The sequence below is a fragment of the Pelobates fuscus genome, chromosome 6 (genome assembly GCF_036172605.1).
Source record: "Pelobates fuscus isolate aPelFus1 chromosome 6, aPelFus1.pri, whole genome shotgun sequence".
NCBI classification, from domain to species: domain Eukaryota; kingdom Metazoa; phylum Chordata; class Amphibia; order Anura; family Pelobatidae; genus Pelobates; species Pelobates fuscus.
Window position 1 is genome coordinate 23,669,830 of NC_086322.1, and position 18,073 is coordinate 23,687,902.

At 40.4% G+C, this 18,073-nt stretch overlaps 1 protein-coding gene across 1 annotated transcript in view; it reads left to right on the plus strand.

The window, feature by feature from the left end:
* Window positions 1–18,073, plus strand: part of ZNF638 (zinc finger protein 638) — a 54,839-nt gene that overhangs the window by 27,246 nt on the left and 9,520 nt on the right. Inside the window, exons 14-22 of the mRNA XM_063425730.1 lie at window positions 4,086–4,217; window positions 4,913–4,954; window positions 6,608–6,745; window positions 7,591–7,716; window positions 8,045–8,082; window positions 8,495–10,961; window positions 12,683–12,745; window positions 13,825–14,680; window positions 16,384–16,566. Of these exons, the coding sequence (XP_063281800.1) occupies window positions 4,086–4,217; window positions 4,913–4,954; window positions 6,608–6,745; window positions 7,591–7,716; window positions 8,045–8,082; window positions 8,495–10,961; window positions 12,683–12,745; window positions 13,825–14,680; window positions 16,384–16,566 (4,045 nt within the window). The remainder of the gene's footprint in view (window positions 1–4,085; window positions 4,218–4,912; window positions 4,955–6,607; window positions 6,746–7,590; window positions 7,717–8,044; window positions 8,083–8,494; window positions 10,962–12,682; window positions 12,746–13,824; window positions 14,681–16,383; window positions 16,567–18,073) is intronic.

The following is an 18,073-nucleotide window of genomic DNA, read 5'->3' on the forward strand; positions in this document are numbered from 1 at the left end:
CCACAATATGCAATGGCAATTGGCACTTGCTAAGCCCGCTAAGGTATTGTCATATATATAAAAAAAAAAAAAGGGGGGGGGGGGGAAACACACATTATTCTCAGGGTGAAAATATAATTTGCCTCTTTATAAATCACTGGTAAGACCACACATTCAATATGCGGTGCCATTTTGGGCTCCTGTTCTTAAAGATATCATGGCACTAGAAAAAGTGCAGAGGCGGGTTACAAAATTTATAAAAGGAATGGAGCATTTTAGGTTTGAAGAGAGGTTAACAAATTGAAATCTCTTTAGTTTGGGAAAAAAACAACACCTCAGAGAGGGGATATGATAGCATTATACAAATATATTCGGGGCCATTACAAACCATTGTCCATAAATCTATTCCTAAATAGGACTACACGTATGACAAGAGGTCATGCATTCAGACTGGAAGAAAGGAGATTAAGTCTGAGGCAAAGGAAAGGGTGGACAAGGAGGATGTGAAATATTCTGCCTGAATAGGTGGTTTTATTACAGTCTATGCAGATGTTAAATCCCTTAGTGACAGACCGTTTTTCAATTTTCCTACTGTTTGGGACCAGGGCTGTTTTAAGATTTCTGTTTGTGTTTAGCTGTAATTTGCCTCTTACTCATTTACTGTACCCACGCATATTATATACCGTTTTTCTCACCATTAAATGGTCTTTCTAAAGATATCATCATTTTCATCATATCATATCATTTACTATAAAAAAGTTATAAAAAATGATGGAAAAAACAACAAACCTTTTCTAACTTTGACCCCCAAAGTCTTACGAATCTACAACTGCCAAAAAAACAAACCCCCGTGCTATAAATAGTTAAATTGTCTAGATTTCCTGAGTTAAGAAATACCCAATGTTAACATGTTCTTAGCCCCGCCCCGCGGAGTTAGGCACCCCAGCGCGCATCCCTCACGCCGATCGCACTCGTCCCTGTATGCTCTGTGAATTAAACACAAACCATGGTTGCCACATCTCAGCGTGTATGTCCCCCCTACCCAACATGGACGCCTGCATCGCTTCAGCCCCCTGAATGTCCTCAACTCTGCGTATCCATTCTTCCTCACGGGGTGTCTCCGACCGTTTCCAGTATAGCGGGATAAGAGCTTTGGCCGCATTTAGCAGGTGTCGTAATATTGCTTTTTTGTATGAGGACACCAACATTGGCGATATATGTAGGAGGGCCAGTGCTGCCGTCCAGTCGGTCACATCTCCCAAAATCTGTTATTTTCCATCTGATCATCTCCCAGTATGGGAGGATGTCGCGGCATTCCCACCAAATGTGTATTATTGTTCCCCTCTCCTCCTGGCATCTCCAACACGTTGGGAGTGTCGTCGGAAGATCATATGAAGAAGGGCTGGTGTCCTATACCAGAGCGCAATCAATTTATAGTTCGTTTCTTGAAATTGCAAACTGATCGAGCTTTTATATTGCCAGAGTAATGCATTGTCCCATTGTTGGGGTGTGAAGGTCGTGTCTAGGAGTTCCTCCCATTGACTACAAAAGGTGGTGTTCATTGTTAAGTGTCTTGTCAGGGGGTATTGGTAGAGTGTGGAGATTGCTTTCTCCAGTAAGGAGCCCCGTTCACAGCAATCCTAGAACAAAGTTCGGTTCCTGTGTAGGTGTTCTTTATTCCGCATGGAATCATAGTAATGTTTCACTTGCATATAGCGAAATATTGCCAGGGAGGCCAGGGTTTTCCCTCCAGTAAGGAGTCCAGGGTCTGCAACGCCCCATTTCGTAAGATCGTGTGTATGGGGACATTCGCGTCCTTCTGTAAAGGGCCACGCCGTCGGCGAGAGTCCTCCTACTGCGTGGTTATGGGTGATAGGGAGTAGTGGGCTAGGTGTGGGTGAGGTATGAGGTTGCTCCCTTATGAGTTTTCCAACTGTATAGTGTCTGCTCCACCAGTCCCTCCATAGCACCACGGTCCACCCCTCCTGATTCCCCCCCCCCCCCCCCCTTCCAAGATAACAGGTTGCGGGAGCATCCCGGGGCTTTCCCGTGTAACCGCCACCCATTATTTTTGCTGCGGGCTCGAGTGCCACTCTACTATGCGCTGCAGGACCGTGGATTGATGGTATTTCCTAAAATCAGGTAATGGTAGGCCTCTGCGACGTCTGGGTAGACATATTATGTCATGTCTGAGCCTCGATCTTTCCCCCCGCCACAAATCGAATGACAGCTGATTTTAACGTGGAGAAGAAGGTTGTCGGTATGGCTAGCGGTATTGTCTGGAACGGATATAGGGGTCTTGGTAGAATATTCATTTTGAGTACAGCTATCCGTCCATGCCATGATACATGTGCATGTGGGAATGCCCACCTGTCTAGGTCCACCAATAGCTTCTTCAGCAGCGGGGCGAAATTATGATGGTATAAGTCTTTCGGGTTCGGGGTAACCCAGATCCCAAGGTATTTCATTTTTTTAAAGCACTACCGGAACGGAAACTGAGTGTCCAGGGCCACATTCTCCTCATCAGGTGTAGTTACGTTTAGCACCTCACATTTAGATAGTTTAAGTTTGAAACTCTGTTTGTGTTCAGCGAAGTTTCCCGAGTAAAACAGTACCCCCATGTACAGGTTTTATGGAGTCTTGGAAAATCACAAGGTTAAATACAGTGCCAGCAAATTAAATTCTCTGGACTTTCAGCCTGGGTTGTCAGGCAGGTCCCTCAAATGGCAATCAATAAAATCACTTAGTAATGTAAAAATATTACATAAATATGCACCAAGAATTTAAATATATATACATAATCAATAAATTAGCAACTTATACAAGCATTTAACCCCCCCCCCCCCCACCCCCCAAAAAACAACAACTTTTCTTTGCTTGTGGGGTGTTGATGGATTCTAGTATATTGCCCATCTTCCTTGTTTATCCACTCTACTCATCTGTATAGTGTATATTTGTGGAATGGAAAAAGGTTTGTGAGTCAGTCCTGCTTCCAGTGACAATAGTCTTAGAGGGGCCCTATAGGCACCATAAGCACTATAGTGCCATGGTTATGCTAGTTAAATGAACACTAAAGTCACCAAAACAACTTTAGCTTAATGAAGCAGTTTTAGTGTATAGATCACATATAGGAAGTTTTACTGTTAAATTCTCTGCCTTTTCAAGAGTTAAATCACTTTTCTTTCTGTTTATGCAGCCCTAGCCACACCTACTCTGGTTAAAGGACCACTTTAGGCACCCAGACCACTTCAGCTTAATGAAGTGGTCTGGGTGCCTGGTCCAGCTATTTCTATTTTTATAAACATATGTTTATACTGAGGGTTAATCCAGCCTCCAAAGCTTCTAGTGGCTGTCTCATTGACAGCCGCTAGAGGCGCTTGCGTGCTTCTCACTGTGAAAATCAGTGAGAAGACGCCAGCGTCCATTGGAAAGCATTGTAAAGGCTTTCCTATGCGAGTGGCTGAATGCGCGCGCGGCTCCTGCCACGCATGCGCATTCAGCCGATGACGTCGCGAGGGAGGAGGAAAGCTCCCCGCCCGGCGCTGGAGAAAGGTAAGTGTTTAACCCCTTCCTCTCTCCAGAGCCCGGTGGGAGGGGGTCCCTGAGGGTGGGGGCACCCTCAGGGCACTATTTTTCCTGGCTCTATAGTGGTCCTTTAAGGCTGACACAGCCTGCATTAAAAATGGTTTTACTTTGAGTCAGATTTTACTTAATCTCCCACTCTGTAAATGGTCTAGCAAGCAACAGAGCAGGAAATAAGACATTCTAAATGAAACCGAATTTACAGTAAGGAAAGTGTAAAACCTTACAGGAAATGCTTAGGAAGTCACATGCTGGGAGGTGTGCTTAAGGCTGCATAAACAGTGAGTTAGCTTCTAAATGGCAGAGAATTGAGCAGCAAGACTGCAGGGGCATGATCTGTACACTAAAACTGCTTCATTAGTAGTTTTGGAGACTCGAGTGCCCCTTTAATGGATGTGTAATGTGCAGTTGCTATTAATTTTAGTATCAATTTTGTTTAATAGAAGCTAGGGACATGTTGACTGTGGAATATGTAACCCATCTTCAATTTTGTTAATGTGTTTTTATCTCTTTACCTTCTATAGGCATATTTAAAGTTGTCCAATAAAAGCTCTACAGATTCCATGATCAAATTTTATGACGTCTTCCCAACTTTTATTTCTGGAAATGCTGTGTCAATTGCTGTGAATCCAAAATTTAAGGACTTAAAAGACGAGGTGGGTTTAAAGTTGCCACCAAACATTTGCTCACAATTTAGATCATATGTTCTCCATTCACCATGAGGTTTAATCTCTGTATTGCTAATGCTTTAGTGTCCCCGTCGTAAAGTTTATGGGTCCCCCACCTCTGTTGTGAATAAAATGGCAAAAAATAACTATTTTACTTACCTCTGTACAGCTCCTAGGCTTCCTTGGTGCTGGCTAGGTCTTCTCCTCCCCCAATGTCACAGTTATGGTGGGACCTAATACACATTCGCTGCAAATGCATATTAATGCTGAATCAATACTTTGCAATGGGGACCATAGAAGATGTTGGACATACTCATGCAAAGCGTGAGTGTCTGTCGTTTAACCCCTTAAGGACCAAACTTCTGGAATAAAAGGGAATCATGACGTGTCACACACGTCATGTGTCCTTAAGGGGTTAATGGAGCAAAACTCCATTAGGGACCAAGAAACACCTTTAGTGGCTCTCTGAAAGACAGCCATTCGAGGTGGAGTTAACCCTGCAATGTAATCATTGAGTTCATCTGTAACTGCAATGATTACATTGCATTGTTAAACAGACAAGGACACTACAACCAGACCACTTCCGTGAGATGAAGTGACCTGGGTCCCTATAATGTCATTTTAACAAGTTTATTATCAGGTGGTTATTCTTTGTTAACCTTATGTGATTTCTGTTTCCTTAGGATCGTATTTTTGCAGAAATTATCGAGCAGTCTCCACACAAGGTAAGCTTTAATATTTGTCCAAACTTGACTTGGATATATTGTAATTCAGTTTAAAGTGGCTGTCACCTCAAACTTACTTTTTCTCCTTTTGTTTCCTGTTCTCCTCCAAAGTATGGACAGCTTTATCTTATGTATTTTTCCTATAATTGGCAATCTTGACAAAGAGCTTAAGTTAATCTTCACCCTTCGTTCGCTTAAAAAAGGAAGTAGAGCTTGTCTTCCATGACTGTTTTATCACAATTGTCAAGTGTTATAAAAAAATACATAATACAAAGTAAAGAGAAACCGATCAGAGATGAGGAAAAGAACATTTGTGCAAAATCTCTACATGAAGAACTTTTTTTTTTTTTTTTTTTTCTTTTTTTACGGTATCAGGGTTATTTGCTAAAGTGAAAATTTGTCAGGAATTCAAAGGGAATTTCATATTTAAAATCAAAATAGCGGATCTGCAAAAATTCTGCTATGCTTTCAGTTCGGAAACTCTGACCTTAAATTTGAATTTCACTTAAACGAATAACCTGGTATGTCTTTGTAGAATATAACTCTTTACAGTAGGATCTAAAGGCTTGATATTTTCTATAAAGAAACGTGGTTTTATAAGACCTAACCAGATGCTAATGGCGAAGTGGACCTTAAATTCCCAAGACCAATCCAATGGGGTCCCGGCTGCTAGGAAAAAGCTAGGAAACTTTTAGTCTGTGTGGTGTAATAAAAGCTACAGATTTTCCAACGTTTGTACCTCCATTTTATTTATTTAGTAGGTTATGTATGCCTATTACCTATGCTAGTTCCACACAAACCATGTGGGACGTATTTTTAAATGTAAAAAAAAGTCATCTCTTTTGTGGATGTTTACATATAAAACATATTAACGAATAGTTTAATGGAGTTACACTTCCTACGCCCAACCCCTTTTTATTGCCATTGCCTCTGTACATAAAGGGATGTTCCTTGTGTCCACCTTTCATCCACAGACATCCTGGTCTCACTACAGCAGCTGCTTGTTCATGTTACATTATCTGGCTGATTTTTGCCAATCAAATACTTCTCCATAGAGGAGCACGGAGGGCCACATGTGATGTGTTGTGCAAATATGATTCTCCTCTTAGAGAAGTATTACAGTGCTCTCTATGGGGAGAACTTACTGTCTTCTCAGTTATGACGTTGAACATAAGAGTTTGACTCGGTTCTCACAATGGAAGCACCTCTTGTGGCTGTCCGGAAGACCGCCACTAGCGGCATATTTAACTCTACCAAGCAAGTGTTGCCGTGTCTACTAAACAACGTTTTACAATGCACGGTTATTATTTGAGGACCACTGCGCGCAGTCCACTTCATTGAGAGTGGTTTGGAGGGCCTTTAACCCCTTAAGGACACATGACATGTGTGACATGTCATGATTCCCTTTTATTCCAGAAGTTTGGTCCTTAAGGGGTTAAACTGTAGTGGTTTTGGTGGATAGGATTGTCACTGCAATGTGCTAGCATGCATGGTGGCTGGAAGAGCGAAAGCTAGATAAGATGTCAAGTACCATTATTTACTGCTGTAAATTGATATCTAGTTAATGTACTTCATGTCCCAGAGGTGGACTTCCAGCTGGAAATGCCGTTTGGTTGCTTTGCTAGGCTCAAACTCTAAAACTTGTACTTGCAGATTAAACCGACTATCTATGAAAACTTTGTACATCTGAGCAACCTTCCTGAAAAGGGCTACACAGAGTTCGAGATAGTTTGCATTGGACTTCGATTTGGAAAGGTTGAGCATTATGCCATATTTGCTAATAAAAAGAAGGTATGAAAATTCACACACAAGTTTTATTTAAAAAAAAAAAAGCAAATGTCTCCAACCCAAAATGCAGACTAATTTTAAAGCATAAATTTTTGTCAGAAAAGTACGAAAAAATAGCAGTCATAGATTCTGTATCAATCCATAAAGACCAAGACGAACTGATCCAAATTATTTGTCCATACGATCCCTTATGTAGACTAGTAATTCATGAATGCTAATACATTTTAATATGCAAGCTACTCACCGTATGCTAAAGTTAACCTCCACGTGTATGAGTACAAAATGCTAAGCTAATGAGAAAAGAAAGCAGGCTCGGTAAGATAAGAAACTATTTTTGCTTCTTACAATACAGGTGATTCTCGAGCACTTAAAGAAGATTCTCGGAGCTGACTGACCTTGTAATCACTAATCTAATTGCAAATGTTTATAAAGGCCATTAGAACAAGTGTGTGCAAGGAAAACTATAGAAATTACATCTAATTCAAGCTCAAATTAAACAGTTCATACCCAAATCTACCAGTTCTGTGTGATACAGCTTTACGCAGTACTTTATGACTTATTCCATACAAACCGTCTGCTTGGACAGAGAAGTAATCAACCTTCCAGTACTAGTTACATTGCCAATGACATTGCTTTTCACATTTAAAGCAAGGTGGCATCTGAGGAAATGTTTTAGAAAGCCATAAAGGATTTAATTATTGAGGAACTAATTACAACCCTCCAGCTCTTAAAGTCGGTTAACATGTTTTTATGCTTTATTTTAAATACATTTGAGTCAAAGAATAAGACAATAAGATTGTGCTTTTAAAGATGTTTGTCTAAATTGTCTGTCTTGTGCTTTTTTACAGGCAATCCTACACATGTGTAATGCAAGTGCAGCTAAAGCGATGCACAGTTTCCTGTCGCAATATCCCTGCTCTATCGGGGAAAGTCTACTGAGCTGTTCTCTACCCTCCAAAACGAAAATGGAAGAGGTATGATCATAAGCACCTCCCACCTCTTTTTTTTTTTTTTTTTTTTTTTTAATACAGACACATTAAATAAGTTAGTGTCTGTAAAATCTACGTGAGATTGCCATGTTAGCACTAGACGGACAATATGGTTAGTATCTGCACTACTTGCATGAAGAATCTCACTAATGAAAACTGTTCTTAATATCACCATATCTTCTCTCTAGAAATAATTTCATTGTGCATGAGACTTTAAAAAAAAAACCAAAATCAAATACAGCCAAGAGCCTACCCGGTAGTTAGTAGATACTAAATATAATTTTCCTGCTTAAATACGTTTTTTTTCCCTAAGGGTGAATATGTGATGACATTAGAAGAAGAGAAGAAAAGGTAAATTGAAAAATATATAAATATATATATATATCCTTTTTTCCCCTCCCTCCTTTCTTTGATCTCCTTATAATCAGTCTGTCTTAAATTCAGGATCCTATCATCCTGTGTCCTGAGTTACTTAGGGAGATGTTTTCATCCTGTGCATAGTGCCTATGGCCGCACACTCTGCAGGTGGGCAGCCCTGACTGGTAAAGGTCACCAGCTTGGCCTGCACACTCGGGAGGCTGACACCACCATTTTTGGCTGCAGCTCCTCTTTCTTGCCTCATCCCCTTCCCTCCTGTCCTACGTCCATGCCTCCCATTGTTGCAGAAAGTAATCGATCAGAGCAAACCAGCAAAATATTTATTTCAGAAGGACCCTGCTTTTAATTGTTAGCCCATTGTAAACGTATTTCTATTTATTTTCAGTAGTCGTGAGGTGGAAAGCACACCTGTTGAAACGGAAACTACACAGACTGCTGATGAGGATTCTGTGAAAGGTAAAAAAAGTCAAGAAAAGGCTGCAACGTCTGCGTTGCCTGAAACTACAACGGCTACAACTACATCTCTGGTATCAACACCTCCTGATGCTGCACTGCCTATTGGTAAAGACAAAGAAGAGGTCAAGCCGTCGATGACTCCATCACCTGTTAGTGGTTCGGATGAAGAAGAGAGTACTGTGGAAAAAGAGAGTACTGTGGAAAAGGAGAGTACTGTGGAAAAAGAGAGTACTGTGGAAAAAGAGAGTACTGTGGAAAAAGAGAGTACTGTGGAAAAGGAGAGTACTGTGGAAAAGGAGAGTACTGTGGAAAAGGAGAGTACTGCTGTGGAAAAGGAGAGTACTGCTGTGGAAAAGGAGAGTACTGCTGTGGAAAAGGAGAGTACTGCTGTGGGAAAAGAGAGTACTGCTGTGGGAAAAGAGAGTACTGCTGTGGGAAAAGAGAGTACTGCTGTGGGAAAAGAGAGTACTGCTGTGGGAAAAGAGAGTACTGCTGTGGGAAAAGAGAGTACTGCTGTGGGAAAAGAGAGTACTGCTGTGGGAAAAGAGAGTACTGCTGTGGGAAAAGAGAGTACTGCTGTGGGAAAAGAGAGTACTGCTGTGGGAAAAGAGAGTACTGCTGTGGGAAAAGAGAGTACTGCTGTGGGAAAAGAGAGTACTGCTGTGGGAAAAGAGAGTACTGCTGTGGGAAAAGAGAGTACTGCTGTGGGAAAAGAGAGTACTGCTGTGGGAAAAGAGAGTACTGCTGTGGGAAAAGAGAGTACTGCTGTGGGAAAAGAGAGTACTGCTGTGGGAAAAGAGAGTACTGCTGTGGGAAAAGAGAGTACTGCTGTGGGAAAAGAGAGTACTGCTGTGGGAAAAGAGAGTACTGCTGTGGGAAAAGAGAGTACTGCTGTGGGAAAAGAGAGTACTGCTGTGGAACAAAACGAACAACCAAAGGAATCCATGCCCATTGATACGGAACCTACAAAACCTGCAGAAATAGCATTCGCTGAGCAAGTTAGTGATAACGAGCTGGAGGAGCAACAAACACCTGATGCTGAACTTGAAATCCTAGGTGCTGAAGCAGTGACTGACGATGAAGAATATGGTGACGAAGATGATGATTATGAAGAAGAGAGTACTGTGGTAAAAGATACTACTGTGGAACAAAACGAACAACCAAAGGAATCCATGCCCATTGATACGGAACCTACAAAACCTGCAGAAATGGCATTCGCTGAGCAAGTTAGTGATAACGAGATGGAGGAGCAACCAACACCTGATGCTAAACTTGAAATCATAGGTGCTGAAGCAGTGACTGACGATGGAGAATATGGTGACGACGAAGATGATGATTATGAAGAAGAAGCTGCTGAAGCACCAGAAGCTCCAGATGCTGAGATATCGGAGTTAATTCAAACAGAATCTGTTGTATCCATCGTTAACAGTGAGCCTGATGATCTGCCAAAGTTCCCTCTAAGTGAGGAGTTGGAGGTGCTTGTTTCTGTAGAATCAGAGGAGGAGGAGGAGGAGGAGGAGGAGGAGGAGGAGGAGGAGGAGGAGGTGGTGGTGGTGGGGGTTATGGACTTAGGGAATTCCAAAAACTGTCAGCAAAAACAGGTTTGTCCAGATATTAATATGATAGATGATATTGGAGTCACAACATGTGAAGAAAATGAAGATATTGAGGGGGTGACTGTGGACCCAGAGCCTGAAGATGAAATGGGTAAACCATCTGAGTCACCTCAGAAATTATGTGAAGATGCCAAAACAGAAATGTCTGAAGAGCCCAAGCAAACAGAGCAGCCAGTTCAGGAACAAAACCAAAAAAGCATCTCTGTTGGAAAATGTAGTGATGTTTCAAGTGTTTCTGAACCACCTAATTCCAAGGGAAACCTCGGTAAAGAGTTAGATTCCAGTGTTACAAACACTGAATCTACTGACCAAACTAACAAAGCTGAAGCAGCTAATGAAAAAGAATCTAAATCCGAAGATGATTCTGTCAGCTTTTCCACAAAGAAAAATAAAGAAACAAAGATAAGTGAAGTACCTGTAAAGGAATCTGGTGACTTGAAATCCTCTTCAGCACTACGTAGGACTGCAAAATATAACCCGCAGAAGGGTGACATCTCTGTAACGCTATCTGTGGACAATCAAAAGTCCACCTCAAAATCTGACACCCGAAAAAGGTCATCAGCAGAGACCAGGTCATCTGGAAGAGAGAGCAGCACACCAAAGTCTAGTAGCAGCCGTTCTAGTCCTGCTGAAACTCCTGGAAGTAATCTAAAGTCCAGTTATCAAAAGAGAAACAGTGGAAAGGGAGCACCGTCGCAGCAAGATAGAGATTCAAAGGTTACATCGAAATCTTGGGAGAGAGAAACAAGATCAAGTTATAGAAAAGATGATTGGTCGAAGGTGAGTGAGGCTTATGAACCTAACATTTAAACGGTTTATTTTTCTAATGTAAGGGTGCTTCACCTCTATTAATTTTAACAACGGTTTGATGGTGCAGGTACTATGATCCATCCCCTCAAAGATCTTACCTTTTGTTATTGTTGGCCCTGAAAAAAGAGATCTTATTCTTTCTATTGGCTTGCCCATATGCTTACAGTTTGGTGTTTGTTTCAGTGTCCTTACTATGTGTTTAAAAACAAACAAATCTTGCTCTTGAGGTGGACATGCCCCCAAGTGATCCAGTTCTGGGGAGATCAGAACAGCCTCTTCTTGATTTGGATCCCATGGATTTCCTATTTTACTGACTGACTCTTACAAACTCTATCACAATGTCTTGAGCTGCCCGCAGAGCATTAGCGTCCATTTGGCTTGAAGATGCCATGTGTTCTTTGATTGGTGATAATACATTGATGGATAAACGAACCTCAATGGTACATTCTCGCCCAGCCTCCTACTATAAAGTGTGCAGTAAATAAACATATTTAAAATTGTGACTTCCATTTTGGGTTTAGAAGTGTTGTGGTCTAAACTGATAAGACTATTCAGAAGTCTTAGAAAATAGAACAAGTGCCAAAGAGCTTGTAGAGACACCATTCTTGTATGTGTTTAGACGATAGCTTGATAAGAGACTCCATCCTTGCATGTGTTTAGAAGATAGCTTGATAAGAATTACAGTAGCATGCTTAGAATAATGTTCGAAAACCGTAATTAATAAAGATGATTCATGGTCTGCAATTGGTTTACCAACAGATAAGAATGTTAACCAATAGAATTAAAATGCCTTAACTTTTAATTTGACAACCCACTAAAATGTATAAATAAGTGTTCACTTGAATTTGAAGCTGTTGGTTTCCATCTTGCTGTCATGTCGGAGTGAGTCCCCTCTGTTTTTGCTCTTCCACCTCAATGATCTGAGTGTGCTGGCCAGCATCTGCATGAGACCACCCAAGGTTGACATACAGAGAATCTGACATCGATGCACTTGTTAGATGGCTTCTAAGGTTCTGTAATAAAACGTTGCCTTTCAGCAGATATCTTAACACAATGTTAAATCTACTATGTTTCCTATGGATTGTGTTAATAAGACAGGTTGAAACATTTGCTTATTAAAATTGACTGCTAAATAATTATAAAAAGTTTCCTTTTTAAACGTTTACAGATGCAGCACCCTAGTTTACAGGTCAGATAGAACCTAATTTAGTGTACATTTGCATCTATGCAAACATGGCCAATTTTTATGGCCTATAATAAATTGAAAACTATGAAAAACAAACTTAAACCATGTAAATTAATCGCTGTTCGTAATCCTCAGACACGCAGCAGAGAAGCATTACCTTCCGGTCTGTGAGGACTGTGATCTATGCTGACTGTGCTGTTGTGTGTGTATATATAGCCCTTTGCAAGTTGTATATGGGGCTGTGCACATGGTACTGTCACTGCTGATTGGTGCAACTGTATGCTGGATTAGGTGACTTCCTTACACTGTAATCTATGCTGTGATCATAGAATGTTATGGAGCCTAGTGTTCTTTTAAAGAAGGTGTCTAGGTAACATTAATTTATACCCCCTCTCCTTCCATTATGATTGTATTAGGTAACAATAAAGTATACTGCTCTGTCAATGTTTGTCTTGTTTTTGATTAACCATTAAATTTAATGTTTTTTTTTTTTTTCTTTTCACAGAACTTTTCTCAAAGACACCAACGAAGTTCCAAAGCGAGCAGTCGGGGGCAAAAATCAAATGAGGTGCGATTGCTTTAATCAGATACCACCAAGAGTTTTTAAATTTTGATGAATGGGTTTACATCTTTTGTAGGACACTAAGGAATTACAAAATCTTACTGAAGCTTAAATGATTTGAGTCACACTGCAGTGATCACATTATTTTATACATGTTTTATTTTCACTGAAATTTTGCCAATTAATGTGTTTGGCAAAGACAAGTTAGAGATGTCCCTTAGTGGGCACCAATACAACTTGTAATGTGTTTGATAGATTTTGACCTCCGTGTTTGCACAAGATAAATAAATGTTTTGCAGAATGCTTGACCATACACCTGCCACCCTGACCACCAAAAGCCTCCCCCCTAATTCCAGAGAGACCGTCTCAGCCCCAGCAGCACTAAATGAGCGGTTTTTAATTCACATCCTGGCTGCAGACAGAGAAACTACAAATAAGTAGTGCTATCCATACTACTTACCTCCCTGGGTGCCCTCTCCTTCTAACGCAGGTTGTTTTGTTGTTCAGATCATTCAGTACTGTCATTGGCTGAGCTGTGTGCATACCTTTTTGATAAGGAAGTATTTTTCTATGGTGCCTTTTTTTTTTCCCCCTAATGCAAAAACAATAAAGATTTGTGTATGCAAAACAAATACAGCATATTAACGAGGCCAAAACACATCAAATGCATTAAAGTAGTATTGGCCCCCTGGAGTGACCCTTTAAATGGACACAATAGGCATCCAGACCACTTCATCTCATTGAAGTGGTCTGCTTGCAGTGTCCTTGTCCCCTTAACCCTGCAATCCAACTCCGTGAAACGACGCTGGATGTCATCATACTGTGCATGAGGGTGTCCAGCGTCTTATAAATTCACATAGGCAAGCATTGATTCAGTGCTTTTCTATGGGGAAGACCACCATCAGAGGATGGCGGTACTTGATGTTGTAATCAGGTAAATAAATGTTTTTTCAGCGAAGGGGAAAAGAGCGTTAGGAACACGATCTTGGATTCCTAACACTATAGTGTTCATTTTAGTTTGTTTTGTTTTTGGTTTTTCCCTTAGTCATTCACAACTTATAAATATTTTTTTTCTTTTTGGATAGGGCCAGGAGAGAGAGCAGTTTCCATTTGACTTGGAGGAGTTTGTTACTGTTGATGAGATTGTAGAGGAACAGTCAGATACACGGCGTGCGAAGGATGAGTCAAAAACACCTCAAGGTGCTAACGGGAGCAGAAAGGCAAAACGGAAAGAACATGAACAGTCTCCTTCCGAGGCCAAAAAATCTAAAGGGAAAAATACAACTACACACAAAGCAAGCAAAGAACAGTCCTTTGTGACATTAGATGAAGTAGGGGATGAAGATGATGACACTCCAGGGCCAGAATCCACATCCACTCTCACAAAAGAGCCCCAGTCTCTAGTAGGTCAGTCAGTAGATGTAAAGGTCGGACAAGAGCTTATGACTTTAGATGAGATTAGTGATGAGGAGGACGTTAATCAGGACACTGCTTCTGGCCTTGTTTTAACAGAAATACCAGAGGACTTATCTAAAGAACCTCTTCTTGTTACACTTGATGAAGTCATTGCTGAAGAGGAAGAGACTGCTTCAAAATCTAAATCCCCAAATGTGGAGAATTCATCCTTAAAGGATGCTGAAAAAAAAGAGAAAAAGGACAAGTCTAAACAAAGTTCCAGTAAAGATCATCCAGCTGTACAGCCACTCCTCACCTTGGATGAAGTTAAAGGAGATGATGATGTGGAATCTATAGCAGACATTGTTGGCTTTAATGAAGGACACCAGTTCTTTACAGTTGATGAAGTGGGTGAGGAAGAGGAGGACTCCTCTATGCCTTCAGAAACTGTAACCGAGTCGACTGTCAAAACTGATGGCATCAAGACCCCTAAACCATGTGAAAACAAACCAGATCAGAAATCCAAAGCCATTGAAGATTCACCAGGTATTGCAAAGATATATCTTAAGCTTAAACCTGGTATTTAACCTTAAATGTAGTAAGAGGACCTAGGAAAAATGTTTGTCGTACATCTTTTTAAAGGGACACTATGGTCCCCATAATAACTTTAGCTCAATGAAGCAGTTTTTGTGTATATATATATATATATATATATATATATATATCATGCCCATGCAGTTTCACTGCTCAATTCACTGTTATTTAGGAGTTAAATCACTCTTGTATCTGTCTTTGCAGCCCTAGCCCCACCTCCCCTGGCTGTGACTGACACAGACTGCATAAAAAGAAAATGTTTTCATTTTCTATGCGATGCAACTATTAAAAGTTTATATCACAAGTTTATATCACCTGCCCTGTAAATTACACTTTAATTACATACAGGAGGCTCCTGCAGGGTCTAGCAAGCTGTTAACAGATCAGGAGATACAACATTTTATATTAAACAGTATTTGCAATGAAGGAAGTGTAAACATTAGATGACTCTTTACAGAAAGTGTTTAGGAAAGCTGTGCAAGTAACATGCATGGAGGTGTGACTAGGGTGCATAAACAAAGTGATTTAATTCCTAAATGGCAGAGGATTGAGCAGTGAGACTGCAGGGGCATGATGTATACAACAAAACTGCTTCATTAAGTTGTTTTGGTGACTATAGTGTCCTTTTAAGATGAGTTGTACATTTATCCAGTCATGTCAACAAGCAGTGTTTGTGTTTAGTCTATTTAAAAGCTTACTTCATCCAATCCGTTGAGTTATCCACCATGAACATCACATCTAGTAAATACAAAGGAAGTAAGGCTATTACATAGCAGGTTCTGGCCATACCATTTCACACCATCAATGTGATAGGCTGAAAGCAGTCAGTTGACACACAACCGCCCATTGTTGCTTAGTCTAATGCTTCCCCATTAGCCCAAGCAACACAGAGGTAATGCGCTAGTGTGGACTCCTGTTCACCATTAAAACAGTTTACTGCTGAATGGAAGTTTGGTGTTAGGGGACTCCAGACACTATAAACACTTCAATGCGATGAAGCAGTTACCATGCCAACAGTGTTTCTTTAACCTTCTCTTGTCAACCCCAGTGCTGTCAGAGGTAAGCTGCAGGGTGACGAGACAGGTTTAAATGTGTGCTTATGAATGCATGCTAGTGATTATATGTGTAAATATATGCTAGTTGTATGTATTAGGATAGGCTTCTCCAGATGTTGCTGAACTTCAACTCCCATGATTCTCAGCATATCTATTTCATTCATAGAATCGTGGGAGTTGTAGTTCAGCAACATCTGGAGGGCCGGAGTTTGGGGAAGGCCTGTATTAGGACAAAGCATATGGGGAGAGGGGATTGGCATTGATCAAGAAGTGTAATGTGAAGGACATATTGGCTTCTCTTTGAGTTTAAACACTGCAGGTAAGCTGTCACTGTGGACCTCCTGGCATCGTAACAACTTTATTCTGATAATGTTATGGTGCCCTGAGTGTTAATTTTACTCCTGAACTGGAATTAGACAGATCTGTCATATGCCTGGAATGTCACTTGTCCCTGTGGGATAAGCAGAGCTTATGTTTATCAATTGCTATATACTTCCGAAGAATAGGAATATACCATAATATCCCGCACTGTTCAGTATAGTTATTCTGCTGTTACGTCCTGTAGCGCCCTCTGCTTGACATGTCATATCTATTTTAAAGTTGTAACTCCAAGGAGAGGCAGGCCACGAAAAAGACCCCTTGTGGAAAAATCTACTCCAACTCCTGCAGACAGTAAATCACCGGATTCCTCACAGAAACCTTCTGCAGTGGAAACACCAGCAAAGCAAAATGGAAAGATCACAAAAGCGGCGGAATCCCCCGCAACTGAAAAACCAGCTCCAGGTAAGATACAGGGCAATGTGAACTTACTACATTACCACATGCATAGTTTTAAATACAAGCTTGGATGCCGGTTGAGAAGTTCCACTCTAACTGGATGTTTGGTGCAGTGCTTCGAAACTATATTTAAGAGTAATTTTGTTCTCTATAAAACAGTTTACACACATGTACCTGTATAATCATTCACACTCAAGTGTTTGTGGCACGTTGTAGCAGTAATGTTAATTTAATGTCGATTAACAGCAGTAATGTTAGCAATGTTAATTTAAATATTTAAAGTTATTTTGATTAACATGGTTCTTGTTCTTGGCGATGTAAGTCAAAAGGGTAAGGTGGGTGTGTGTTTTTTTTAAGGAACAGCGCACACACAAGGATTCACTTCCACCATATGGCCATATTGTGTCAAGCCCATCACTAAGTCACAGTACCCAATAGAAACATAAAAAACATAGAATGTGGCGGAAGATAAGAACCATTCGGCCAATCTAGTGTGATCAATATTTCAAAATACTTTTAATTAGTCCCTGGCCTTATTTTAAGTCTAGGATAGCCTTATGCCTATCCCCCACATGCTTAAACTCCCTCACTATGGGTCCTACACCAAGTCCGACGTGGGAAATAAATGATGCCAGTGATTAGTAAGCTATGGTACATTTCATTAATTTGTTGTAAGAGCACTGTGAATATATTATCAAAATTAATGTGATGATAAACCACAATTAAAATAACATACAGTGTCCTAACTAAATAAAGTGATGGTGCTTTTAAAGTATGCTCTCAATGCATATCATAGATCTGCTCCATAATAGGTTTGCATTGCGTTTATCACATTAATTTTGCATTATACTATTAGTTTTTTAATTGCCATTTATATAGTGCCAACAAATTCCATAGCACTTTACAATATTATAAGAGGGGGAGATTTAACAATACATGAGACAATTACAAAAATATACAGGCACAACAGGATGAAGAGGACCCTGCTCAAATGAGCTTACAGTCTATAGGAGGTGGGGTTTAAAACACACCGTAGGATATATATTCACAATGCTTTTACAATACACTCTAGGTTATTTAGCACCGGCACTATTTAATTTGTCTCCCACGTTGGAATTATTGTAGGACCCACCGATATTGGGTTACTGTGACGTAGTGGTGGCTTAACACAATATGGTCATATAGTGGAACTGAACCCCCATATTTTTTTGCTGAGATAGGTGATTTAAGTTGCTTTATAAAATGTAAAGCTATATTTTTGTGTGTGCGCTGTACCTTAATCTGTATTATGTATACATTTTGGTCACTTCGGCAGCACCATTCCTACAACATGCATGTTCTGGGTGTGCCCCAAAATAAATATAAATATCTCACCTCATTTGGCAGGAAGTCAAATGTTCTATTTTGATTATGCCCTGTTTGTGTTCCCTGCGTATGATCTTGTGGGTTCTTTCAGTTTTAGGTTACATTTTTGCTTTTTTGTCTGTGCCATCAGTGTTGTACAAATATCCTG